This window comes from Microtus oregoni, unplaced genomic scaffold, assembly GCF_018167655.1.
Source record: "Microtus oregoni isolate MIOR12 unplaced genomic scaffold, Mior012 000032F_ref0000030, whole genome shotgun sequence".
Lineage (NCBI taxonomy): Eukaryota > Metazoa > Chordata > Mammalia > Rodentia > Cricetidae > Microtus > Microtus oregoni.
Genome location: NW_024543091.1, coordinates 11,912,086 through 11,927,504, shown reverse-complemented (window position 1 = coordinate 11,927,504; position 15,419 = coordinate 11,912,086). Strand labels below are relative to the sequence as shown.

Genomic DNA, 15,419 nt, shown 5'->3' with positions numbered 1-15,419 from the left:
ATTATCATTTTTCTACCCTATGGGGGCTCAGCTTTTACTCACCTCAAGGACAGTTAGGACCATTAGGAGTCTATGTTTGATCCCCTTCCTCTGTGCAGTCAGGAGTCTCAATACTCAGGACCAGAGTATTCTAGGAGGGCTTTTCACCTCTGCTATCCCTGAGAATGTTTCTATCTAATATTAATAAAAATATTAATAATAATAAATAAATAAATAAATAAATACAAACAAAAACAAACAGTAACAAGACACAGCCCATGGTCTTCCTTGAGCTGAGCCTGTAGTGTGAACAGCAGTGTGCAACCTTTTGACCCGCAGAAATGCTTGTGGGAAACTCTCCCCGAGAGGCCCTCCCAGGGTGCCTAACCTCCACAGTTGCTCCCCCTCTCAGCCTAGCTGAAGAGGAAAGCTTCCTTGGAAGGAAGTCAGCTTTGTCTTCCCCCACCCCCACCTCTTCAGGCTTACTGTTCAGGTTCTAGTACCTGGTCTATCTTAGCTTGCCCCTCACCCACCTCATGGCAAATTTGTAAATCTTTTCTTCCTTTGCAATGGGGAAGCTAATTTCTGCCCCCAAGTCGATGTGGAAACAGTAGCATTTTGAGCAGTTGAGCTGCTTCAGGGCAAGCTCTGAGGCTGTGAGAGCAGGGTACAATTTCAGCTAGGAAATGGCATGGCGGCCGCTGGCTCCATGTGCTCTGTGACAAGTCTGTGTCCTTGTCTGATGGAAAGTGTAACGGCTGTTTTCTCTGCCCTTGGCTTGTTCATGGCTCTGATTTAGACCATCTCTGAGTTTGAGAAGGAGATAGAGCTGCTGCAGGCACAGAAGATAGATGTGGAAAAACACGTGCAGTCACAGAAACGGGAGATGAGAGGTACCAGGGCCGTGGGCTGGTTAGTGGGTAGGTAAGAAGTACTGGGGCGTGGGCTGGTTTGTGGGTAGATAAGAAGTACTGGGGCGTGGGCTGGTTAGTGGGTAGGTAAGAAGTACTGGGTCGTGGGCTGGTTAGTGGGTAGATAAGAAGTACTGGGGCATGGGCTGGTTAGTGGGTAGATAAGAAGTACTGGGGCGTGGGCTGGTTTGTGGGTAGGTAAGAAGTACTGGGTCGTGGGCTGGTTAGTGGGTAGATAAGAAGTACTGGGGCATGGGCTGGTTAGTGGGTAGATAAGAAGTACTGGGGCGTGGGCTGGTTAGTGGGTAGGTAAGAAGTACTGGGTCGTGGGCTGGTTAGTGGGTAGGTAAGAAGTCCTGGGGACGTGGGCTGGTTAGTTGGTAGGTAAGAGGTACAAGAGTATGGACTGGTTAGTGGGTTGGTGAGAGGTACTGGCTCATGGGCTGGCTAGTGGATAGTCTGGACACCTTGCTAGTTGGATACCCAAGACAGTGGTTAGTGTGTTCATAGCCAGCTATTTGGTTATTCAGCTGCAGATTGTAGGAAACCATTCTGGAGAGACACCAGGGAAGAAAGCTATGCTCGACTTTGATTTATGCTGCTCTCACTTTCCTTCCAGATCGGATGTCAGAGGTCACCAAACAGCTTCTGGAGAGCTATGACATAGAAGATGTTAGAAGCAGGTATCAGTCTTACGTCTTCAGACATTTACAAGCATTTACACTGAGTGAAGTGGTAGCGTCTAAGTTTGATCCCTACAACCTATGCTTTTCTTTAAAAAAAAAGGGGGGGGGAGCTAAGCATGGCTTTACATGCTTGTAACCAACCACTGGGGCAGCAGAGACAGAGGATCAGTGGGCTTACTGACCAGATAGTCTAGTTCAATCAGTGAGTGCCAGGTCAGTGAAAAACCCTGCCTAAAAAAAAAATAAAACTGGGGTTGGGAGTTGGAGGGGCTGATGGATGACTCAGTGGTTAAGAGTGCTTGCTGCTCCTGCAGAGGACCAGGGATCAGTTCCTAGTACCAGTGGAAACTCCAGCTCCATGGGGGATGTGATGTCCTCTTCTGGTCTCTACCAGCTTCTGAACACACACATACACACATGCACACATACACACAATCTTTTAGAAAGCAAGGTGAACCGTACTGTAGGAATGACACACACAAACTGTAACCCGTGAGTAGGAGACTGGACATTTGTGCCTTCTTTGTTTTATTTCCCAGGCTCTCTGTGGAGGATCTGGAGCACTTAAATGAGGATGGAGAACTTTGGTTTGCCTATGAAGGACTCAAAAAGGCAACTCGGTGAGGTGTTTGTTCCCTTGGGTTTTTTTTTGTTTTGTTTTGTTTTCTAGTTTTGGTTTTGGTTTTTGGTTTGTTTGTTTGTTTTTCCAGAGACAGTACAATGTTAGGAAGTTCATCTTACCTATATTTGACATGTGAAGTAAATTCTTATGGTAAAATTATCTAATAGCCCCTAGAAAGACTTCTCTGAGAATTCAGCCATTTGCCTAGTAAGAGGACACCTAGTGAGAAAACCTGTAACTTGTTTCCTCAAAACTGGTTACAGGGTTGGGGGATGTAACTCTGTTAGTGGAGTGCTTGCCTGGCCTGCATAAAACTCTGGTTTCCAGCCAGGCAGTGGTGGTGCACACCTTTAATCCCAGCACTTGGGAGGCAGAGGCAGGTGGATCTCTATGAGTCTGAGACCAGCCTGGTCTACAGAGAGAGTTCCAGGACAGTCTCCAAAGCTACACAAAGAAACCTTGTCTCAACCCCCCTTTTCCCTCCCAAAAAAACTCTGTTTCCATCCCTTGCACTGAATAAATGGGGTTTGATGGGCTCATCTGTAACCCCAGCACTTGAAAATCAAGAAGATGGAGAACTCCAAGGTTATCATTAACTACCAAAGATGTTTGGGACTGGCCTGGGCTAGAGACCCTATCTCAAAAAACAAAATCTGTACTGGAGAGATGGGTCAGCAGTTAAGAACATTGACTGCTCTTGCCAAGGGCCCAGGTCCACCAGATTCCCAGCAACCACATGGTAGCTCACAACTGTCTGTAACTCTAGCCCCAAGGGATCTGATGCTCTCTTCTCTCCACAGGCAATGCATACACATGGTATACATGTATACATACATGCAGGCAAGCGCACATAAAGTAAAAGTGTGTGAATGCTTTAAAAGTAAAAGCAAAACATAGTTACATTATATAAGCAGCTACTGTACTGTGGTTGGACTGAGGAAGTTTCTGCGCTTCTTTAAATTAATAAACTTCATTGTCTTGTAGAAGTTTTAGGTCCACAGCAAACTGAGCTGAAAATAGATTTCTCACTGGGCATGATGGTACACACCTTTAATCTCAGCATTAGGGAGACAGAGGTGGTTGGATCTCTGTGAGTTCAAGGCCAGTCTGATCTAGATATGGAGTTTCAGGATACCCAGAGCTACATAGAGGGACCCAAAAGAGAGAGAGCATGAGAGAGAGAAAGAGAAAGAACAGAGGAGTCCTCATTTATACCTCCACTGTCATGTGTGGACTTCCTACTGCCACCAGCTCCTATGACAGCCTGGTGGCACAGCAGGGTCCCCCTCACGTTGTACACTCAGGGAACCCTCACAAGTATATAGCATACATCATCACAACTGTATCACACAGACCAGAGGTTTCAAACTATTTACTGTAAAACCATAACCGAATCACTTCTAAAATGAAATGCCTTTGTCATAAACTGCATGTTAACCACACACACTGTTTTCTAACAGTGGCCAGGCTCCTTTGGTTTCGACTCCTAATTCCCTCCCTGTTTCTGTGAATGCATTGTCAGCATTAGTCCTGAAAGGGAAATGCTGACCCTAGATTTCTCAACTATAGCACGATGTCGCCTCTGTGGTTGGCCCAGCAATGTGGAGACCATGGGCTCATTCCTCTCCCCTTCTTTTAACAGTGTTCTGGAAAGCCATTTCCAGTCTCAGAAGGATTGCTATGAAAAAGAGATTGAAGGTCTGAACTTCAAAGTAGTGCACCTGAGCCAAGAGATCAACCACCTGCAGAAACTGTTCCGAGAAGAGACAGGCATCAATGAAAGTATCCGTCATGAAGTCACCAGGCTGACATCAGAAAACATGGTAGGCCTTGCCATAGGTCTACAGGCTCTCTCTCTCTCTCTTTCACACACACACACAGAGAGAGAAAGAGAGAGAGAGAGAGAGAGAGAGAGAGAGAGAGAGAGAGAGAGAGAATGCTTTCAAGATACAGAAACACATGGTGCTTTTAAGATAGGTTTGTATGTTTGGGCTTCGGCGGCCTGGGTGTCTGTATAAACTTAGAGAACAGACAAACTGTTTGTACCTGGCTGCAGGTGAAGGGATGGACATAAGGCACACACCAAAGGAGAGGGGCTTATGGAGAGCCCTGGACAATTCCAGCTATAGGATGTTCTGTTCCAGGTTGAGATGGTATTGCTAGGCATGGGTACAGTTCAGCACAGGGCAATCTTCCCTTCTCACAGTGACAGTCGTGTGAGAACTGCGCTCTCTGAGCATGCTGGGATTTTTGGAGACCACTGTGTATGTCTTTAGAGGAAAGGGGAGGGGATAGAATGTCAGCAAATCCAGTGCCTCAGCTGATCTTTTACACAGCTGTGTGTTCTACAAGCTGAACGGGAGACGGATGAATGTTCGTTTTGGAGAGTTAAGGTCCAGACTCAAACACTGACTGTTATAATAGTTGCTAACTGTTCTCTGAAGATGATCCCAGACTTCAAGCAGCAGATTTCAGAGCTGGAGAGGCAGAAGCAGGATCTTGAGTCGCGCCTGAAGGAGCAGACCGAGAAGATGGAAGGTAACGGAACCATCCTGGTCCTACTCTTAGAGACACTGGCATCCAGGAAATTCATGGGAAGCCGGCATTGGGGGCATTAAGCTGTGGTCTCCAGGGCCAGGCAGGTAGCACAGGGGTAAAAGGATGGCTTCCTGGAGGGCAAGAAAGTGTGGTATTAAAGGGGCTGCTTCCTTTAAGTTCCATGGGCGTCTGGCACAGTGGGAATGTAGCCCCTGGTTCTGCTATCACTATTTTTAAAGAGAATCTAGAAATCTAGATGTTTATATCAAATGTCCTTCTTAAATAATGCTTTACAAAGCAAGCAAACAAACTAAATCTTGTTCAGACCAAACAAAACCTAATCATCTCTGATTAGATATGGATTAGAGCCTCTGGGAAAATAATGGCAACCCCGAATTAGATCTCAGTGGCTTGGCTGACCATAGCAGTGACAGGCTTCTCATGATAGGAAAACCAGAAGAGTCGTTCAATCACCTAAGTCGAGCCAGAGACGGGGAAGGAGTGTGGAGCAAGTGAGTGTTCTGGTGGGAACTGGGGACGAAGGGCAAGTTATCTGGTGGGAACTGGGGGTGCAGGGCAAGTTATCTGGTGGGAACTGGGGGTGCAGGACAAGTGAGTGTTCTGGTGGGAACTGGGGGTGCAGGACAAGTGAGTGTTCTGGTGGGAACTGGGGGCGCAGGGCAAGTTATCTGGTGGGAACTGGGGGTACAGGGCAAGTTATCTGGTGGGAACTGGGGGTGCAGGACAAGTTATCTGGTGGGAACTGGGGGTGCAGGACAAGTGAGTGTTCTGGTGGGAACTGGGGGTGCAGGACAAGTGAGTGTTCTGGTGGGAACTGGGGGTGCAGAGCAAGTTATCTGGTGGGAACTGGGGGCACAGGGCAAGTTATCTGGTGGGAACTGGGGGTGCAGGGCAAGTTATCTGGTGGGAACTGGGGGCGCAGGGCAAGTTATCTGGTGGGAACTGGGGGTGCAGGACAAGTAAATTTTCTGGTGGGAACTGGGGGTGCAGGACAAGTAAATTTTCTGGTGGGAACTGGGGGCGCAGGGCAAGTGAGTGTTCTGGTGGGAACTAGGGGTGCAGGGCAAGTGAGTGTTCTGGTGGGAACTGGCGGGAGCACCTTCATCTGCGCAGTCATCAACACTAGGGTGGTCACACGATGCCCAGAGCATCTTGTCCCTTCCTCAGGGCAGTGGAAATCAAAGGAAATGAGGGGCCCATAGATAAGATCCAAGAACTGCAGGAGGCCAGCGAGTTCCTGGAGAAGCAACCAGAAGCTGAAGAGGAAGCCAAGCATATTCTCCAACAAGAGGCCTCTCAGCTGTCTTTGGAAAACAGGGTAAGGGGTACGGAAGGTTGGCTCTGTGTGGCAGTGTTGCTGAGCAGGGAACTAAGTGTTCCGCCTGTCGAATAAGGATAACAGCTATAGACGGAAAGGCCTTCTGTGAGGGCACTCTGGGTCCTTATCTAAAGACTGGTGGTTGTGTAATGATAAAACTCAGCGGTGGAGCGCGTGGCGTCCGCAGCACTGCACAGTCCGGACTTGGTAGTGAGCGCATGTAATCCCAGGAGCATCAGGAGCTAAAGGTCGGCCTTGAAGAGGGTTTGAGAACAGCCTGCCATAGACGAGACCCAGTCATAACGGAAAGGGGAAAATAACAGGTAGTCACTTTCAGAAGAACTGGAAGGCTCTCTGCCCTTTGTGAGAGATGTTTCTGGGCAACTAGGACCCTCCTAGTGTTTAAGCCAAACAGCCTCTTCACCCAGAAGAGGAAAGGGAAAGCCGGGGCCAAACCTCAGAAGTCTCTCTGGCGCCCTCTTCTGACGTTCAAAGAGCTCATTTCCCCAGCTCTAATTTTCAGTCTGTATTGGACATTAATTTATTGGTGGGTCCTTCAACAGCAATCATTAATCAAGAAAATTCTCCACAGGCCAACTTGGTGGGGGCATTGTCTGAATTGAGGTTCGCTCCTCCCAGTGACTCTAGATCATGGTACATTAGCAAAAAACTAAACTAACTAGGACTGTGTGTGTGTGTGTGTGTGTGTGTGTGTGTGTGTGAACACAACATGCAGAATCCACCGTGTGGTATTGGGGATTGAGCTCAGAGCATCAGGTGTGAGCCAGCCCAGATGTAGTGTTCACTAGGGGAGCCTTGAAAATATCAGGAACTGGATAATCTGGAAAGCAGCTGCTGTGCAAATCATGTGTGCGAGTGAATTTTATGCAATGTGAACTACAGATCCGTAAAGACATTAACAAAATCAAAGTCAAAGGAGATGCTTCTGAGAAAATTCCTTGTTTCTCTGGGTTTCTGAAGGATCTTGAGGAAGAGTTAGACATGAAGGACAGAGTCATTAAAAAGCTACAGGATCAAGTCAAGACTTTAACCAAGACAATTGAAAAAGGTAGGAGGGGTATGGCCTTATTCTTTGCAGCTTTCGGGGAAGGCACTGTGTTCTGAAGTATGTGATCATGACCATGTTCAAAGTACGCAGAGCCTAAGGGAATGATGCTCAACTGCTCAGGTTTAGGGCCTTGGGCTAGGCTAAAGAGCCTTTAAGGGTATAAAGAAGCTCATTGTACCAGACAGCAAGAACACTCCTGTTGTTTCAAGGAACCCCCTAAAACAAATACGTTATCCCCTTCCTCTGTTTGCTCCTCATTGTCAAGATGAAATTGTGAGTATCCAATTAATCATTTTGAAGGCCGTGGAGAGGAACAGAGAAGACAGACATGACATCCTGACCTCAGCTGAGTGGCAATTGCAGCCTGTCCCCAGGAGGCCCGAGGGAAGGACCACTACCTTTCTTCCCTTAGCTTTGGAGCCCATGTCCATGCCAGTATTCCCCTCTTGCCACGTTCTTCATACTTTCCTTTTTCACGGTCCTCTCTGTCCCATCTTTGCTCGCACAGGCTGTACCTACAGCCACCTTTCTTTTGCTGTGCTCATTCTTTTGAAGACCTCCTTTATTCTTATACTATACTTTTATCTTAAATTTGCAATATCTTCAGGCGCTTTCCTCCTTAGTAATAGATGTTTTGTTTTTGTTTTCAAGACAGGGTTTCTCTGTGTAGTCCTGGCTGTCCTGGAACTCTCTATGTAGACCAGGTTGGCTCCAAACTCAGAGATCCACCTGCCACTGCCTCCCAAGTGCTGGGACTAAAGGTGTGCGCCACCACTGCCCAGCCAGTAAGAGATGTTATGTGCTAATCTGCCTCATGGAAACAAGGGACAGGTCTAGATGTCCTGTCCTTTATGTCGCTACTATTAGAATTTGTAGGTGGATGGATGGGTGGAAGGGTGGATGGGTGGATGGGTGGATGGATGGATGGGTAGATGGGTAGGTGGGTAGATGGGTGGATGGATGGGTGGATGGATGGATGGATGGATGGATGGGTGGATGGATGGATGGATGAATGGATAGATGGATAGATGATGGGTGGATGGATGGATGGATGGGTAGATGGATGGATGGATGGATGGGTGGATGGATGGATGGGTGGATGGGTGGATGGATGGGTGGATGTATTTATCAATGGAGGATGGATGATGATAGATAAAAAGGAGTAGATGAATAAAATAATGAGCTACATTCTCTATATAATGTCTACCAAACCTCATACCTAATCGTCACTTCTTTTCTTAAGTCCTAGATCCATTTTGTCTCTCTCACTACTTCCTTTCAGCTCAACACATCTAAGTCAGGACTCCTTTTGCCTATATCAGTTACCCATTATGATGTAACACATTACCCCAACTTAGCAGACTAACATTGTTACCCTTAAGTATGTGGTTATTTCTCACAGGAGCCATAGAAGACTGCAGCCCCACCCCTGTGGTCAAGATGTGTGTCTCAGCATTTTGTTTCCTGAGTCTTGTACCTTCCCTGTAGATATTATCAGGGCAATGTCTTGGGTTTCTCTCCCTCCCCGCCATACTGGAGATGAAAGAGGCACTCACTGAGATTCATTCAAGTACATCTTTGTCTTTTCAGCAGTGGCCATACTCACAGACAGAGATCACTATAAGGAGAAGTCTGAAGCATCCAACAGCCCCAGCAATAGCTGCAAGCTGTAGCGGTTCATGACCAGGATAGACTTGGACAGTATCCTCACTATGAACCGGAGAGTGTGACTTTCGTGTATGTAGCTGACAATTTGCCTTTGTCTGCAGCCAATGAAGTGCACCTGCCCTCAGGACCCAAGGAGTACCTTGGAATGCTGGAATACAAGAAAGAAGATGAGGCCAAGATCATTCAAAACCTCATTCTTGGTAGTCAAAACCATATCTCTGGGTCATGCTTTCTCTTTGAGAACTTGAATATATCAGTCAGTTTCAAAGTCCTGGACGAGGGCTCTTCTTTATCTCTCTCTTCCTTCATGCTTTCCCCCCTAGCTTGAAGCTTCCCAGCTTCAGTGCTGACCAGGTAGTCCTTGGTTGAGGGAAAGGGCTATGCACTGTGAACTACAGCACCGTATCGCTAGCTTCCGCCTACTCTAGAAGCTGGTGTCAAGCTCCAGGGTTCACTGTCAGTGTCCTCTGGGGAACCAAAACAGTCCTCAGCTGAGAACCACTGTCCCAACCGCCTCCCAAGTCTAATCATAGGGTCAGAATGGAAGACACAACTCCTGGGCCTGGGTCTGGTGGGGCAAATGTGTAATCCAAGCACTTAGGGGCAGAAAGGCAGAAATACTGTGAGACCCAGACCAGCCTGAACTACATAGGAAACCCCATCATACAAAGCCAAGTTCAGTGGTGGGACACTCGTGTTGCATGTCCAAGGACTGAGTTACAGGGAATTGTTGGCTGTCCAGTGTGGGTACTGGGAGTTAAACTCTGCTCTTCTGAAAAAGAAGTGTATGCTCTTGGCTGCAATGCCATCTCTCCATCTTCCCCAAGACCTTTCAAGAAAAAGATGCTGCCTTGATTCCTCTGCTTTGCAATGACCACACACACACACACACACACACACACACACACACACACACAGAGAGAGAGAGAGAGAGAGAGAGAGAGAGAGAGAGAGACTGAGAGAGAGAGACTGAGAGAGAGAGAGCAAGCATCATCAGGCTGTTGATTGCTTTCCAATCACTGCTAACAAAATGCCTGCTGGAAACAACTGGAAGAAAGATTTACCTTGGCATGGCGGGCCCGCTGAGTTCATGGTAGTAAGAGAGTGTGGGGTGAAACCTACTCACAGTACAGCAGCGGGAAACAGACAATGGCAGGGATCAGGGGCCTTCTTTGATGGCCCACCCTTAATGACCTAGTTTTACAGGCTAGGTAACAGCCTCCCCAGATAGCACCACTAGTTGGGAAACAAGTGTTCAAAGCATAAACTTTTAAGATTCAAACCTTAACACAGCCCTACCTGTGTTAACGCCAAGGGACGTCTTCTCTGTAGTTGCCTTAACTCGGCCACTGGAAGCTCCTGTTTTCCTGTCATAAGCTTCCCTGCAAGGCTTTTCTCTTCATCCCTGCTCTGCCTCTCTGACATCTCTCTCTTTAAAAGACTAATCATTTATTTAATGTGTATGAGTGTCTACTTGCATGCATGTATGTATGTATGTGCACCATGAACATTCTTGGTGTTCATGGATAGCAGAAAAGGACATCAGCTCCTGTGGACAGGAGTTAATAGATGGTTGTGAGCCACCACATGAATGCTGGGAGCTGAACCGGATCCTCTGCAAGAGCATCCAGTGCTCTTAACCTCTGAGCCTCTCTCCAGTCCCTCACCTCTGATCTCTCTCTCTCTCTCTCTCTCTCTCTCTCTCTCTCTCTTGTTTTTGTTTTTCAAGACAGGGTTTCTCTGTATAGCTTTGGAGCCTGTCCTGGCATTCACTCTGTAGACCAGGCTGACCTTGAACTCACAGAGATCTGCCTGCCTCTACCTTCTGAGTGCTGGGGTTAAAGGCGTGCACCACCCTCTCTGACATCTCTTACCCTGAGACTAGCTTGATAGCTTGTCTCCTCTGCTGTACTGCTGGCCACTAGTGTCTCCATTGGAGACAGCTTCCTGTGACTTGAGATGGCTCCCATCCTTACCAAAGCGATTGGGGTGAGGTGCCTGGGTTGGGTTCCTTTCTTATGCTGGAGTTCCAATATTTAGAGCCTCCTTGCCAGTGAAAATTACAAATTCTTTCTCCCATCTGGCCTCTTAACAGAGAACAAGCCCTTTACCAATGAGGTGTGGGGTGAGCCAGTGGCCCCTCATGTACTTTCGCTAAGTAAAAGTTGGAGTTTCTCAGATTGAGAGAAGAGACACTATGCTCTCAGGCTCTACCCAAGCACAGAAAGGCCAGGAACCCCACCCCATCCCCTCCTATCATGGGAGGAGTGCTCACCAGCAGCTGGGAGCCACCCCCTCCCACCAGCAGCTGAGAGCAGGTTTCTTTCCCCTACAGACCTGAAGCCCCGAGGTGTGGTAGTGAACATGATTCCCGGGCTGCCAGCTCACATCCTGTTCATGTGTGTGCGGTATGCAGACTCCCTGAATGATGCCGACATGCTCAAGTCCCTTATGAACAATGCCATTAACGGCATCAAGCACGTGGTTAAGGTAAGAGCCGCCTTTGGTGCTGGATCTCGGCATAGTGTCCGATTTGGGAAGGGCTCTGGGAAGTGACCCAGTCTTTGTCTACCCTTGGCCTCTAAGGAAAGACAAATGGCAGAGGTTCTGCCAGTGAGCCTCAAAGACTCTTGGAGAAGCTACAATCTGGTAGCCACCAGCCTCACCCTTCCATCCCCTCTGGTGTATGAGATCTGTGCTCCCAGCCTCACCCCTCCATCCCCTCATGAGTGATGAATCTGTGCTCCCAGCCTCACCCCTCCATCTTCTCATGAGTGATGAATCTGTGCTCCCAGCCTCACCCCTCCATCTTCTCATGAGTGATGAATCTGTGCTCCCAGCCTCACCCCTCCATCCCCTCATGAGTGATGAATCTGTGCTCTCAGCCTCACCCCTCCATCCCCTCATAAGTGATGAATCTGTGCTCCCAGCCTCACCCCTCCATCTTCTCATGAGTGATGAATCTGTGCTCCCAGCCTCACCCCTCCATCTTCTCATGAGTGATGAATCTGTGCTCCCAGCCTCACCCCTCCATCTTCTCATGAGTGATGAATCTGTGCTCCCAGCCTCACCCCTCCATCTTCTCATGAGTGATGAATCTGTGCTCCCAGCCTCACCCCTCCATCTTCTCATGAGTGATGAATCTGTGCTCCCAGCCTCACCCCTCCATCTTCTCATGAGTGATGAATCTGTTCTCCCAGCCTCACCCCTCCGTCTCCTCATGTGTGAGGGATCTGTGCGCCCAACCTCACCCCTCTGTCCCCTCATGAGTGAGGGATCTGTGCCGCACTAGTGTAGCAGTAAGGAAATGGGAAACTGAAAGATTATCCATCTCTTCCAGTGACAAGCATATGAGTCTCCTTCCTAAAACATTATTATTGGCACTGGAGAGATGGCTCAGTGGTTAAGAGCATTGAGGGCTCTTGCAGAGGACCTGAGTTTGATTCCCAGACCCCAAATGGTAGCTATGGTAGCTACAATCCTCCATAACTCCATTTCCAGGGGATCCAATGCCCTCTTTTGACCTCCATGCGCATGGTGCATAGACACACATGCAAATAAAGCACCCATATACATAAAATAAAATTCTAAATGAAAACCTGTTGTCGCTGTTTTTCCTGGTCTAGAAAAGAAGGAGCAGCTGTTCATTAGGTCAGTGACTTTGTAAGGTGCCCCTCCCCCACTCCCGTGCAGTGTGTTGAAGAAGATGGAGTGCGTTCCTGTGCTCCTAGCCTTACTGCCATGATTCATCTGGGCTGAAGGGTGGCTCTGTTCATCCTGCTAGATGTCCCCCCCTAGCTGTGCTCATCAGAACGGTTGTCCGGTCTATGGGTAGGGACCCACATGTGTGTGGCACACAGATGATGGGAGGTTACAGCTAAGCTTGTTTTTAATGTTTGTTTTTGAATTTTTTTTTTTTGAGACAGGGCTCTACTATGTAGCCCAGACTGACCTCATTCTTGGAGATCTACAAGCCTCAGCCTCCCGAGTGCTGGGGTTAAAGGTGTGTGCCTCCGTGCCTTCATTGTCTTCTCTTGTCTAAGGAGCATCTGGAGGATCTGGAGATGCTGTCCTTCTGGCTATCCAACACGTGCCACTTCCTCAACTGCCTGAAGCAGTACAGTGGGGAGGAGGTAAGGACGCGCGTCGGTCCTGCTGATGGCCTCCCGGGACCACCTCACAATCTGGCTCAGGGAGGCCTGCATTGGGAACTCCCTACTCCACTCAGCCTCTGTGCCAGCTAGCTTGCCGGCCTCCTCTTCACCCAGGAGGCTAGTTCGTGTATCACCTGTATGTGCATGGGTGCACTCCGGAGAGTTCAGACCTTGGCTTCAGTGTGAAGCATTGCTTTCCTCGGTTTTCCAGTCAATAGAGGGTGTGATGGTGGTGTTTCCTCCTGATGGGGCCTTGCTGTGGATTTCAGCATGATGACCCAGAATAGAACCTCTGATTTATTTTGCTAACTGTTCTCTCTAGAGGACTCTGATCATTCTCCTATGATCCCTAAGTCGATGACCTCTGCACCCCAACTCTGCTTCCAGGAAGTGATGTCATGAAGGTGTTCTTCAAGCTTCACTGGGCATTTTTCACTGAACTAGAACACAAAGTGGCATTTGGGCTGTTGTTCTCCACATGCAGAGGCCAGAGCAGGACACCGAGTGTCTTTCTCTGTAGCTCTCCGCTTCAGGGGCAGTGCCGTGATGACAGCTGCCACTGACTGAGATTATACAGTAAATTGCTATTTTTTTTGTCATATAAAATAAACTTGAAGAACTCATTTAAAAGCAGACCTTCAGCTTCAAGCTGTAAAAGCTACCCTAAGTGTTGACTATAGCATCCTTAGGAGGGGCAGTATTTCCGTTTCCGTCAGTGTCTACAATGCTCTCATGTTTATGCTCAAATTGCTTGCAGGAATTCATGAAGTATAACAGCCCACAGCAGAATAAGAACTGCTTGAACAATTTTGATCTTACAGAATACAGACAGATTCTGAGTGATGTGGCTATTCGGATTTATTATCAGTTCATCATCGTGATGGAGAACAACATCCAGCCCATAATAGGTAAGAAGAGAATGAATGGCCAAGAGGTACTTACAGCAATATAGAAGCTCTTTGTTTGCTTTGGGACAGAGTCTCCCATAACCCAGGCTGGTCTTGAGCTTGATATGTAATGAAAGTTAAGGCAGGTCTTGAATTCATAATTCTTCTGCCTGTATCTCCTGAGTGCTGGGATTACAGGTATGTGCCACCGTGCCTGGTTTTGCTTAGTACTGAGAATAAAACCAAGACTTCATGCATATTAGGCAAACATTGTATCAAGTGAGCTACAATCCCAGCCCAAGAGACTCTTTAAAATAGAAATTCTGTGTGTGGTGTATATGATTATGAGTAACATAGCTTGGAAAACTAAGAAATGTAATCACCATGTGTCTACCTTTTAATTCTTAGCTTGTTTAAAGTGACTCCGTGTATAGTAGCACACAGTTGCCCATTTTCTTTGGGTAAGGATCCCTTTTCCTGAGGGGAACCCTGTGGAGAACTTACACTATTTATTTGATGTGCTGCTTTAGGTTCTGAGGTCCTCGGGTCCCACTCACATTTGTATGTGCTTTACTCAGCTTTCTAAAATGTAAATACTTCAGGCTTTGGTGGTTCCAGGCTCTGAGCTACTTACTGATCTTTTCCTGTGGGGACCACTGTTTCAAGCCTTCAAGAGATGCTCCTGCCATTCTGTAAGACACGGCTCATGCCCCGGCTTACTATGGTATCCCAATATACTCAGTTTTTTTTAATATTAGTACTTTTTGGTTTGTTTGTTTATTTCTATGCCAAAAGCAACATAAGGACAAGTTTATTTTGGCACACAGTTTAAGAGAACACAGTCCACCAAGGCAAAGGTGGTCCTTGGCTGGACCATGAGACAACTGGCTGTATTGCATCTACAGTGAGGAAATAAAGAGAGATGATAACAGGGCCTCAGGTGACTTTCTCCCTTTTATTTTGGTTCAGGATCCCAGAGTATGATGCCACTGACTACTCTTAGGATGGGTTTTCTCACCTCCATTTACCTAATTCTAGAAAATCCCTCACAGACAGGCCCAGGAGTTTGTCTCCTAAATCTCATCGAGCTGACAGCCAAAATTAACCACTGTGCTCTATCACAACCATAGCCATTGACTATAAATAACAGACAATGAGGTTGAGGATGTGCACCCTCACGTGATCCCTATGTAAAGAGCCTTCCACCCTTCCCGCAGTGCCAGGAATGCTGGAGTATGAGAGCTTGCAGGGCATTTCCGGTCTGAAGCCCACCGGTTTCCGGAAGCGCTCCTCCAGTATCGATGACACAGACGCCTACACCATGACATCCGTCCTGCAGCAGCTGAGCTACTTCTACACCACCATGTGTCAGAATGGCCTGGACCCCGAGCTCGTGAGGCAGGTGGTGAAGCAGCTATTCTACCTGATCGGGGCGGTGACCCTCAACAGCCTCCTCCTGAGGAAGGACATGTGCTCCTGCAGGAAAGGGATGCAGATCAGGTAAAGTCCCATGCCGCACCTCCCGAAGGATGCAAATCAGGTACAACCTCCTGGAGAGGCCAGCTG

The 15,419-nt window shown here is 47.8% G+C and overlaps 1 protein-coding gene across 6 annotated transcripts in view; it reads left to right on the top strand.

Annotated features, from left to right (window-relative positions):
- Nucleotides 1–15,419, top strand: part of Myo5c (myosin VC) — a 79,203-nt gene that overhangs the window by 56,219 nt on the left and 7,565 nt on the right. For 3 of the 6 annotated variants that reach the window (XM_041679732.1, XM_041679733.1, XM_041679731.1), the window contains exons 26-38: nucleotides 779–872; nucleotides 1,510–1,573; nucleotides 2,116–2,196; nucleotides 3,841–4,021; nucleotides 4,643–4,736; nucleotides 5,185–5,248; nucleotides 5,904–6,075; nucleotides 7,057–7,144; nucleotides 8,914–9,012; nucleotides 11,148–11,302; nucleotides 12,856–12,945; nucleotides 13,724–13,874; nucleotides 15,071–15,353. In XM_041679732.1, coding sequence (XP_041535666.1) covers nucleotides 779–872; nucleotides 1,510–1,573; nucleotides 2,116–2,196; nucleotides 3,841–4,021; nucleotides 4,643–4,736; nucleotides 5,185–5,248; nucleotides 5,904–6,075; nucleotides 7,057–7,144; nucleotides 8,914–9,012; nucleotides 11,148–11,302; nucleotides 12,856–12,945; nucleotides 13,724–13,874; nucleotides 15,071–15,353 — 1,616 coding nt within the window. The remainder of the gene's footprint in view (nucleotides 1–778; nucleotides 873–1,509; nucleotides 1,574–2,115; nucleotides 2,197–3,840; nucleotides 4,022–4,642; nucleotides 4,737–5,184; nucleotides 5,249–5,903; nucleotides 6,076–7,056; nucleotides 7,145–8,913; nucleotides 9,013–11,147; nucleotides 11,303–12,855; nucleotides 12,946–13,723; nucleotides 13,875–15,070; nucleotides 15,354–15,419) is intronic. The other 3 variants (XM_041679735.1, XM_041679734.1, XM_041679736.1) reach the window with 2 other exon arrangements.